Source organism: Magallana gigas, chromosome 3 (assembly GCF_963853765.1).
Source record: "Magallana gigas chromosome 3, xbMagGiga1.1, whole genome shotgun sequence".
Lineage (NCBI taxonomy): Eukaryota > Metazoa > Mollusca > Bivalvia > Ostreida > Ostreidae > Magallana > Magallana gigas.
The window spans coordinates 59,880,241-59,892,829 of NC_088855.1; the positions used below are offsets into that span (position 1 = coordinate 59,880,241).

Genomic DNA, 12,589 nt, shown 5'->3' on the forward strand with positions numbered 1-12,589 from the left:
ATGGTGATGACGACAAATGGAAGTATGTGGCCTTCACACTTATCGGATCCATAACCACCATGGTTGTTGTTGGACGAATTATATTGAAGAAATCCTCGTAAATATAAGTCTTTAATATATAATGAATTTCTGAAGGTATTTCTACAACTGATTCATACAATTTTAAATTATCAATATCGAAATTTTTTCTACCTTAAGGTTAGGTAAAAAATGTACTCGTTGGAGAGAAATCAACGTGTCAAATGAGAATGAAACAGGCAAGTAGTCACATGTTTTAAGTACAGCTATGAATTTTGCGTGGCATATTGACTTCCGAATCAATTTTCACAAACACAAATAATAATAAAATAAATTTGATTTGGTAAGAAAACACTGAGGAAGAACATAGATATGAGAGACGAAGAAGTTTACAGTCAATGGAGGAGGTAGAAAATGAACAACCACGTGGTCAAGCTGAAGAAAACAACTACACCTATCTGAGGCTATCTGCTCTGTTACCTATCTATGATCCTGACGAGCGCATGCCATGTCCAAACTATAACACGGCACCAGCTGATGCCGCCAAGTCATTGGCTATATGGGATTTATCAATTGATGAAGAAGATGACAGTTCTGACGAGGAAGAGAGTGAAGATGAAGGATATGGACAACTGTTTAAGCACGAAATGTATAATGTTTTGTCACTTCGCAAGACATATCCTGACAAATCTATCCATGTAAGACCAGTTTCAGATGATACAATGGTAAGTACCTCTTCCAAAGAAACTCAATACGGATACCAATCTATCCAGCTAGCGACATCAAAAGTCCCCGAAGACAAAGTAGAAACATCCAAATATTTGTCAAGAAGTTTGTTTGAGAAGGTAACTATACGACAGAGCCTGATAAGTGAAACAATTGACGAGTACATTCAGACTTCAAAAGTCACACGAAATCTTAACGTACTTGAAGATGAAGATGAGCTACAGGGCACAGTGATAACAAACTATAAAAGTCAAACAGTCAGCACAGGAAACGCCCAACCTTCGCAAAAGAATACTCGGCCGTACAGTTTGGCCAAAACAAGCTTGTCCTCTGACTTAACGCAAGAGAAAATTCCAATAGCTGAGAGCATTGATGAAGATGATGATGAAAATGAATATGATGATGTAGATAACAAGGATGATGATGTAAATAAAAATGGTGATGAAAATGAATATGATGATGTCAATAAAGAAGATGATATGAACGAAGATGGAGATGCGGATAAAGATGGTGTAAATAATGATAATGACGGATATGAAGATGATGTATGTAAAAAATCTCGTCCAATTATCCAAAGCAACACGGGAAATGAGATCTCAAAAGGAAATGATATAATACAAAAGTCTTGCAGAGGAGCTGAGTGTGAAAATCAACCAGAGAAGACAACAAAGAATGAAACATTTCTGGCAGTGTTTCTTACCGATTCTCCGGAAGATAATTCTCCGAACCAAGAATATACGCAAGTTATAAAGAAACGAATGCTGTCATCAACAGAAAATAAAATATCCGAAAAGAATCCAGTTGAGGTTGACCCTATTTTACCTAAGAAGACCGGTTTTTCATCGATGAGAAAGTTTTAATCTGAGCTGTCAGGTTCTTGTAGGAACTGATGAAGGAAATCTGAAGAGCAGTGCGGACAAAGACAAGTCAGAAAATGATATTTCAGACATAACATACCGTTTGATTAATATTACCAACCTTTAATCTTTTTGTGTTGAAAGCGGCCCTCATGTGGTGTAAAACATCTTAAAGTATGTTCTGCAATAAATCATTGAATTCATTGAAGAAGAACTTAAACTAATCATGGCATACGTATATTTGTTGAATTATTATATAATATCACGTAAAACATTTTCTATTTAAAAAAAATAAGAGTATATTGTTTTCCTAACGTGTTATTATACCTTCCATCTTTACCCGACAACCAAATTTTTTTTGCTCTTTTTAATGTTGTTATAGTATTAAGATTACTTGTCGTAAATCTTGCAACATAAATCATGCATGTATATATGAATTTCAAAGAGTAAACTAAATCGTTTCTGTCAGAATAGATAAATTCAAAATCTTTCAAAACAATATGAATAGCATATTAACTGCAACCTTTTCCTATAAAAGGTTTAGTCCCGATTACTTGTAAGAATATACTAATAACATGGAATTTTAGAGATAATAAACATCACATGATTACGTAAAATATTTAAATTTGCATTTTCAACTGTCTTTGTCTGTGATAACATTACGAATCAATTTTGAACCCTAAAACCCAATAACTTCATTAAACATGAATGACACAGAATGGGCGTGTATTATAGCGTCACAGAAAAAACGGTATTGGCTGTGCCGAGTAGCAATAAATAGCATGTGCTACATAAGAAATAGTGGTTTTGAAATAATTTTGTTTTAAACTGTACAAATTGGAAATTATTTACATATAATAATAAGGAATCATTCTTTGAGTATTATGAGGTGATAAATTTGGTCAAAGTGTTGTCAAATCTATCATAAAACATTAGGGATATATTGGATTGACCGCGCCCCGACCGAAAGTATCACCTCATAATACTCAAAGAATGATTCCTTATTCCTTTAATATTTTCAACTGTCTTTGTCTGTGATAACTTTACGAATCAATGTTGAACCCTTTACCCTGAATTCATAAAAGATGAGCTACATAAAATAGGCATGTCTTCTAGCATAACCGAAAAAACCGGTATTGGCTGCGCCGCGTAGTAATGCATAACATGCACTAAATAAAAACAATAGTGGTTTTAAAATGTAGTTACAAAGTGTAGAGATTGGAGGTTTTAAAAATTGATCTATCTTATTGGACCAACAATATCCAAAATTAAGCATTCAATGCTTATACTGATAATCATTGCGATGTTTATCTGTATGAAATAGTATTGATTATCGCTTTTATTAGTAATATGAATGGGAGATGGAACATCCATAAACCTTTTATTTAGCACTTCGTGGGTACAAATATAGTGCCAAAATTTTGCGGGGATAACTATTTTTTTGAAATAAAATAGAAATGATTGAACGATTTACTTTCTAAGGTACGCATCAAATTGGCTTTGTAAGTTTCAACGTTTTAGTTTATCTGACAATAATTATTCTTTTCAAAATGCGTGTTGATGTTCACTTGTGCTCTTGTGCTTAGGTTCCACGTGTGCTTTTGAACAATGAACGGCATAGATTTTCAATGCAAATATGAGAGGAAATATTCACTGATCGTAAATATTTTCCTCGCCAAAAACTCCCAAATATTGAACGTTTGAGCAAACACTTTACATCTGTAGATATCAATGATAATTAGACAAACATGGCCTGTGCACATGCTATATTTGTGTTTTCAATGAAGGAAGTGTGACTTTCAGATTTCCCTTCGTTTTACATCGGAACCTGCAGGATATATAAATAACCAACCAGTATTGTTTCCGTGTTTACTAATTAAAATGGTTTCTTTCAATTAAAAGCAAATGGCTGCTGTAGAATATTAGGGATAGGTTCTTTGTCCTGATGAGTATTAAGATTGAATTAAGCGTATTCGGCATAACGGGAAAAAATACACTTATGCAGGTATACTGTGTTTAATTCAACTTGAATCAACACCAGTTACTGCCATAGAACTGTGTTCTCTAAAAGTTTCCTCCTTCAGTTTAGTCTGAAGTTTTACCCATGCAACCCATCTACAAAATTTTAGAAATCTACCAGGAAGCTAAAACACTAAACATCAAGCACAAACACTTCATTTTTTCAGCCTCCTATCGGAAAACCTACCTAAACTAAATTAACACACTTGTATTATAAGGATTCCCGATCAGTTGTGCATTGTGAAGTTTTATGAAAACACTGCTATAAACGATTTCCCTGGGGATCAAACAACAAGCTGCATTTGATTGGTTTTGATGTATATCAATAAAGCCAATCTGAAATCAGATAAACAAAACATTTTTTTTTAATAATTGTAAATGAACAAAATATTGTTCGACTTAAAAATGACTACACTATACAAACCCCCGAACATTAACAAAAAACCCTAATAAGTTGAAAGCTCTCTTTTGATAATGATAAATATATTAACTGTTCAATAAAATAACCAAAATATGACCAATGATTTTGGTTGGTTAGAATCTTAGGGAATTTTTTATACCATTTTTATGAAATGTTTAATAAAATTGAGTTAATAAAAAGGTCGTAACCATTTTGTATGCAGTAAATTGTTCAAATGGTTTGCTTGCCGAAGTATACATGTTTAGTTTAATCGGAATTTTCAAGTAAAGCTTAAACATTGTATCTAGTTGTCATATTATTTAATTTTTCATTAAAATAATGATATCCGTGCGTTCTAAAGAAAGTTCGGGTATACTATTCCATCCGTCCGTCTGTCACGTTATACTTTTTCAAACTTCTGTTATATATTATAAACCAGCAAACGAAACTCTTGGAGTTTTTTTGGGAGGGCACATAATTTAATTTTGTTTGTAATAATTATATAGACCACATTTTCTATGGCATAAAATGTTAAGATTATCGATTAACTTAAACATTATTAAGCAAATGGTGTAACCTAAAATTTTACATAAAGGACCGCTCATTTGTATTATGAGAATGAATTTCATCCTTTGTGAATATTGTGATTTTAAAAAATTACCGCAAATTGTATGTGGCCTTCATTTTTACTAAAACTTGTACAAAACCGTGTTATTAAGGGGCGAACACGTGTCGGGATATAACCGTCTAATGACAGCATCTAGTTTCAATTGTTGAACTTTAAAGTTATTAAGTAAAACTAAATGAGTCACAGGAAAATAAACAAGTAACACAGGTCGTGTCTTGTGAAATAAAGAACTAGAAAAATTGTTTTTAAAAACGTGCTCTTAATTCAACAGGAAAAATGTTGTTTTGTATCGGTTCAAATTAATATAAATTTTGAGTGCATTTCATTAATTATTGGCTGACAGCGAAACTTAACATATGCAAGCATACATATTTCACAAACACATGTTGTCATTTACCCAGGTTTTTCAACAGGCATTTAAGGAAGATATTCCTAGTTTGACAAGTCGTAAGAACTCAGATATACCTGTTTTTTTTTATCCATATCATTGAACAGGAAAATAAATATTCAATGTCTGATTCTGCTATAAATTTAATAAAGATTAATCTATGAGGGCCTGATGGTGGTGATCATATTTTGACGATAATAAATTCTTTAAAAACAAGAGTTTGTATAAATATATAGAAAGTCATTCAAATTTTAAACTTGAAATCAATGGAATATTCTAATAAGCTGTTTAACACATCAGATAAACAAATGAACGCAATAACTCGACTAATTTCAACGCAATCATATATTTTTTTTTTGTTGCACAAGTAAAATGATATCTCTAGTGCATTTTAAAGAAAAGTTTTGTCGATAAATATGTTCACTCTATTGCTAGTAGAAGAAACCAAGTCAGCAAGTCTTTATTGTTTACTGTTAACTGGAATTTTTTGACCGAAATTGGAGTTCTACAATCTGTCAACCAGAATTGTCCTGTACAGCTACAATTTTGCACAGTTTTTAAAGAAAAAGATATATGTATAGTTCTTCTGAAGAATATTTTGCAGCAAATTTACTGAAGCTTTGTCAGATTGAAAAAAAGAGAGACTTTGTTGTGTCCTTGTTAGTTTTGTGCTAATTTATGTATGTTTAAAGGGCGTTACTTTAAACTTGTAATTGAAGGGTACTTAGTATTCAAGAAATTGTAATATTATTAGGGATAAACATAGACACATATCGTTAGGTTTTCCTCCAATAATGGCCGGCTACAAGAATTCAAATGTATAGGTGAATTTGGTAGTGCTTGTTCGCGCTGTCTTAAGAGCATGTCTACGAGAAAACCATGCAAATATGGAAAAAAAGCTGTGGTAGCAAGTCTCAAGAATGAACATAATTTTATCATAGATTTAAAGATTTTGGTAGTGCTTGTTCGCGTTGTCTTAAAAGATTGTGTTTAAAACACGATGTGATGGCTTTTTTAGAATTTAAACGTAGGAATGGAAGAATTTCAAATGTTAGTAACAAATATTGTTCGATGGTTTTCTCTGAAGATAATCCTTTTTTGACATGTGTAAATAGGTTTTTCATCAGGCATTTCAGGCATTTCATCAACTATTATAGAGAGCTGGTGTAACGTTTTAAAAATATAGTGTCGGTAAGTGTTAATTAGTGTTTGTAACTTTTTTCATAACAATTGGCAAAGTCTATAAGGATACATTTTAAGTGGATTTGGTCAAATTTTAGAGAGGCAGTTTGGTACGTATGGAGTGAACTGTACAGGAAGCTAACCCCCTCAGTTCTATAAATAACTGTACCACATGTACAACGAGGGTGAATGTCCTTTAAATCTTTGTGACAACGTTTGGGTGTATGGATTTTCAAAACACTAGTAAGAGAACTAGCTTATCATTTGAATATATCTTAGCTTAATCGTAAAGCATTTATTTATGAAACATTTATGTATTGAGGATATTGACCAGAATCAAATTAAAATAAAAAATAAAGACAAAACTAAGGGATAGTGTATGTAAAGAGAATAAAAGAAACATAAACAGTTCAAACATTGTTGTGTATACATTTTATTATTTTATTTTACATACATATTTTACTATTACGTAGCCGTTGCTATTGCAACCTTTTGTTTAACATGTTATTGTATAATATTTTAAAAATCAGCACGGGCTGGTATTCTAAACAAAATATATCTTGAAAATGCGAAGCGTATAATATGTTAAGTTGTAAACATGTCTTATAGCACCTACCCATTGAGCCGAACACTAGCACACACGTAAAAAGGATGATTTCTAAGAAAAGAAAGAACATTTGTTTTAACTTGTCTTACAGATGGCCGTGACGACACGTGGAAAATTGTCGCCTTCACGCTTATCGGATCTATAGTCTCCATGTTAGCTGTTGGACTAATGAAGTTGTTGAGATCCTGGTTAGTTTCTTACTAATGCATTAAAACTTTAATTAGATATGGTTTACATCTTATATCTAAGTAATTTAACACTATCATTAGTTTGGGGTAAAAGAATTCTTTTTTTTATTTAAAGGCTTAGCAAAAGATTTAAACAAGAAAACATTGTGTCTAACGAGAGTCAAACAGGCAGGAATAATATTCCTCCAAATGGTACTGTTTTGGAATGTTTTTTATCCTAATAGTATCATTGATTAACACATACACTATCAACATTACAAATGCTATCAAAGAATATAAAAATGGCACTATACTTTTTTATTTTAAAGAAAACCAAAAAGAGGAAAACAAGTATGAAGGACACAGAAGTTCCCCGTCCCACTATGAAATGGAGGCCGTACATTCATATAACATGTCTGTTGAAAACAACTATGCTGATCTCAGGACCCCAGCTGTGTCTTCTATTTATGATAATCCGGGTGATTTTGAAATCGATTTAATAAGCGCATGTTGATGCTAATTAAACCTTGCTGAATAGAAGTAACAGTTTAAAATTTGCCTACCCTATAGAAAAGTGTAAATGGGAGGTTCTTTTGAGCTGTACCATGTTTAATTGTTTTGTAAAGTATTTATGGTGAAAACAATTCATGTCAAACTAATTGCTATTATATATTCTTTATATATATTATATATTAAAACAAAATCATTCACTTCTGCATAGTAAATCGAAGGGTATTTGAAGCTTCAAAGGTTACGAAAAGTACTTAACGTAATATGTTAAATAAAAAAAGCGAATTCTTATTTCAGAAAGTATAAAACTACCAGCAACATTATTAATGGTTTGCAGAAGAGGAAATATATAAGTTTAGTAATAATGAGAAGTTAAATTAAACGTTGTAAAATGTATATGTTCCTTAACTATAAACATATAAACAAAGTAAGCATACCCCAAATCAAGTCATATCCAAGTTAAAAATCTGCAAAAAACTAATGATTAATAGTTGATATTCTAGCACATGGTTTAAGCGTTAGCTGTTTATCTGCAAGTCATGAGTTTAACATCCCTTAAACTTGTTGCTTTTACCATTAGAGAACTTTATTACAAACACATATTGTAGAAATGAAGGTTTTCTGGATATGTAATTTTTAAAAAAAAAAGATTAGAACATGGGTTAATGGGAATTTAAAGGCAAAATTCAAAACAAATCATTTTTACCTAACACCTCCAACTGACATTTAGGCTATTTTATTTTCAAACATCGTCATTACAAGCGTTCTGTTGTTGTTGTTTTTTCAGTTAATCATTTTCAGAGAACAGTGTTTAATTAACCGTTGATTAATATGCATTATTAACTTATTTTTGGATTTGATCGATTCTATAACAAACCAGTGAAAGTAACTTGTAAAACGATTTGTTTTCACAAACTGGTGTATAATAGGACCGACGATATCTGGATAGAAGTACTCAATACTAACTAGTATATGAATAGTTGTTTTTGATCTAGATTTGTTTGAAATAATATTTTCGTAATTGGTTTAAAGCCATCACAAATGCATACAAATGTTGCCAGACATATGAATAATAGATGGAACAGCCATAAAGCCTTTTATTTTGGTGTGATTTCCTTGCTAAAAATATAGTGCCAATACTTTGCCGAGAAAACTTTTCTTTGTGATAAATTAAAATGATTTAACAATTTTTTTAAAATCTACAAATCTAAATGGTTAATATGTTAGTTTAAACGTTTCATTTAATTCTAGAAAAATTATCTAATCAAAACTAATGTTGGTGTTTAATAGTGTTCATATGCCGTGATGAGATTTCACATATGTTTTTGAACATTGAATTTCCAATGCAATAATGAGGGGAAATATATACTGAATGTAAATATTTTAATGCATTTTTCCAGTAAATCATTGAACATATGAGCTAGACATTTATTATTGTACAACTCAGCAAATATTTAAAATCGAATTCTGCATCTCATTTGAAAATGATATAAAACGATTTTTTTAGTAGTATATTATAAAAAATGAATAAAAATGATATTGTAAAATTTAGTAGTCATGTAAATCATCTTAAAAAGTATTTGACATTTAGTATGATTCAATTTATCTAGGTAATGTAAACAATCTATTCATGCCATTTAGTGATGACGAAAGGCATGAAAAATCAAAGATCCGAAAGAAAATTACAAAACAAGAGCAAAACAATTACGGACCTCTACAAAAGTAAGAGGTAGGATCAGGTGCAAATGGAGTGAGATTCCTCTGCTTACATGTCACAGCCGTCGTGTGCTTTTTGTCGTAGGCGGAAAAAAGTCCGTAGACAATTAGGTGATTAATTGTGGTCTATAGAAAACGTCAGTCTAATGCGACCTAGTGGAAGATTGTTTTTGCTGACAAGATCGTTGTATCGACCATAGAATGTACGAAAAGATGACCTCAATCGGAATTGCTAATGCTCCTGCTTTATAACCTTCTTTGTCAGTAGCTTGCCTCGCTTTAGAAACTGCTTATACGTAGAGCATGCCCTTGCAATAACTCGATATGCAGGTGATGAAGGTATATTGCTACATAAGTAAGGATAGTTGATTTTAGAAAAGTTAAAATCATCACGTTTATCATAAAATGTTGTTGTTAGTTTACCATCTATGTCCCTTTCTATTGTCCTTTTATACAATACCTTTAATACGTGTCTCGAAAACATGAACCGTATACATGCTATAGCTTTATTTTTATTGAAGGAGGTGCGATTCTTAACTTTATATTCGGTTTACATTGGAACATACAAATTATAGAAATTATTGCATGCCAACTGGTGTCGTTTCAATAACTTCCCTGATTTAGAAAAAAAGGATCTTTTAAGTTAAATCATGTTGCTGTCGTAGAATACGGGGATGGGTCATGTGTCCTGGTAAGTATAGGTTTGAATTTAATGTGTTTATTATTCTATGAACATTACACACTTATGCAAGTGTACAGTCTCTGATTCACTTGAATCAACACCGGTTACTGCCATGAAACTATATTTTCAAAATGTTTCCCTATTTTTAGTCTGTAATTATACCCATGCAAATCACCCATTGAGGAAAAAGAGCTCGGAGTCACCCACTATTGACGTTTCCGGAATCATTCTATGCTATGAAAATTTCAGGAAGCTTTTATGCTGAACATCAAGCCCCCGTCATCACCAACTTCTCAATTTTAGCCTGCCTTTAGAGAGAGTACCTAAAATAAATAAATGTACTTGTATTTTAGGAATTCGAGTAAAGATGTGTACTGTGGTTTCATTAGTATTCAAGGGCATCAATTTTCGAGGATAACGTGAAAATCACAGTTTCAAGGATACGTAAATTTGTGGCCAATGACCCTATCAATACAAAATGTTAATAAAAATTGCACTTCAATGAACAGTGTTTAATTTTGTGGATCAACTAAACAACGAAATCCACGAAAATTGGTATTCAACAAATATTGATGAAACCACAGTATTTTGAATTTCAATGAAATCCACATTGAAAACAATTTCCCTGGAATCAAACAAGAGCAAACTGCATTTGATTGGCTTTGGTGTATATCAACAAATCCATTCTTTAATAAGGCAAACGAAGGTTAAACAATGATTTTTTTTACTTAAAGATGACTACATGTTCATACATAACCCCAAATAAAAAAAAACAAGGGGAATATGATTTGTAAGCTCTCTTTTGTAATAATGATAAATATATTAAATATTAACTGTTTAGAAAAATAACCTAAATTAGAATGAATATATTTGTTTGTTGCATAAGTATAAAGACATTGGTAGTGTATTCTAAAAAATAATTTAGTTACATAATATTTTCACTCTAATGCTAATAGAGAAAATCAAGTGAGAGGGTTTTTTTTGTTATCCGTAAACTGGAATTTTATTGCACGGAACTAGAGACCTACAATCTGCCAACCAGAATTTTTCTGTAGCTACACTTATCCACTTAGTATTTATATTGGTTCCTTTAATAAAAATATAGTTTTTCTGAAAAATGGTTTGAAGCAAATTAATTAGTGCTTCGTCACCGAGAAATAAATGAGGAACTTGCTTGGCCTTTGTCAAATTTGTGCTGATTTGACATATTGTTTAAGAGTATCACTTTGAAATTGTAATTAAACGGTACTTGGTACATCAGGAAACTGTAGTATTGTTAGCAGTTATCTGAGATACATATTGGTCTTTTTCCTTTGATGTATGACCGGCTGCCAAAAACAGATGTTCAGGCTAAATGTGGTAGTGTTTGTTTACGCTATCATTGAAAATGTTGAAAAATAAAAGAATTATTGCTGTAAGATACAAATATTGTTCTATTGTTTTTTGATGATATTTTATTACAACATGCGGGGATAGGTACGACAAATAAACGAAACCCTTTGAAACGTTAAAAAAGTAATATTTAATATATATCATCAAATTCATGAAGCAATTTTTGTTTTGAAGCTGCCAGTACTTTTCAAAAGATACATATACATTCAACGGGTCGTGTGTAGGTAAGTGTTTTTTTGTATTTTTCATTATAATTGACTATTAAATTATACAGAATACATTTTTAATGATTTTTAGTCAATTTGTAGAGTGTCCCCTTAATACACATGGAATGAACTGTACTTGAATCCGTCCACCTCATTACTATGGGAGATTCTGCTACAACCAGACTGGTGTGAATGTCCTTTTCATCTCTGTGACAAGATGTTTAGATGTATAAAATTTCAAACTACCAGTAAGAGATTTTTATCATCATCTGAATATATTTCAATCACAAGCTTTCATACATGAAAAATTCATGAACTGATTTTATAGACAATCATCAAATTCCCAAAAACGTTAATGATAAAATTAGAAGAATTTCTCGTTAAAAGATATCAAAATGTTTTTTAGGCCTGAATCATTATCTAATTTTAATAGTGTAATTAGTATCTCAAAAGACACTGTTGCATATTAATAGGAAATTAAATGAGATTTGTACATTATGTCCTTATATATTTAATGTTATATATTTTGGCAGTTACATTTAAGGTATTTGATGTATAAAGACCACATTTTGTGCCTAATAAATAAAGGGTCCGATATTCTTATTCATCATATCACTTTGAAATACATTTTCAATATTATGTTTTATTAAGATAGTGTAAAAAGTGATTTAAAATTCGGAAAGATCTCTTGGTTAATACATGCATAAACTTTCTTCTTTTTTTTTAAAATAAGAAATAATGAAGGCTTCGTATATGTTGTCAGTCATGTGAATTTGGTTCATTTCAATTTCATTGTTATCTAGCAATACATATTAACTAAGTTAAAATGACTAAAAAAACATTGAATACCTTGATTTTCAATTTTTTAAAAACACAAATATAAAGACATCCAAAGAAGCATAAACGGTATAAACATTGCATTTACATATTAAGGTCTATATACGTTTATAATCTTTATCTACCTCACCGTTGCTCTATCGGCCCTTAATTAAATATATTTTTATATTGTATATTGTATTCCCCTTGAAAAACCATTTTACTTCGTCGCACAGAAGGCGCTGGCAATACCTGGATGTATGTAGCCTTTATAT

The 12,589-nt window shown here is 31.2% G+C and overlaps 1 protein-coding gene and 1 long non-coding RNA gene across 2 annotated transcripts; both read left to right on the plus strand.

Moving 5' to 3' along the window:
* On the plus strand, window positions 1–2,198 carry LOC105336282 (suppressor of Mek1-like). Its single transcript, XM_066080670.1, has 2 exons — window positions 1–97; window positions 199–2,198. The coding sequence occupies exon 2, from the start codon at window positions 417–419 to the stop codon at window positions 1,602–1,604; it is 1,188 nt and encodes a 395-aa protein (XP_065936742.1). The 5' UTR covers window positions 1–97; window positions 199–416; the 3' UTR covers window positions 1,605–2,198.
* Window positions 2,199–6,134: 3,936 nt separating this feature from the next.
* On the plus strand, window positions 6,135–7,600 carry LOC117680682 (uncharacterized). Its single transcript, XR_010712510.1, has 4 exons — window positions 6,135–6,461; window positions 6,917–7,013; window positions 7,129–7,205; window positions 7,322–7,600. It is a non-coding gene; the product is annotated as an uncharacterized lncRNA (long non-coding RNA).
* Window positions 7,601–12,589: the final 4,989 nt, after the last annotated feature.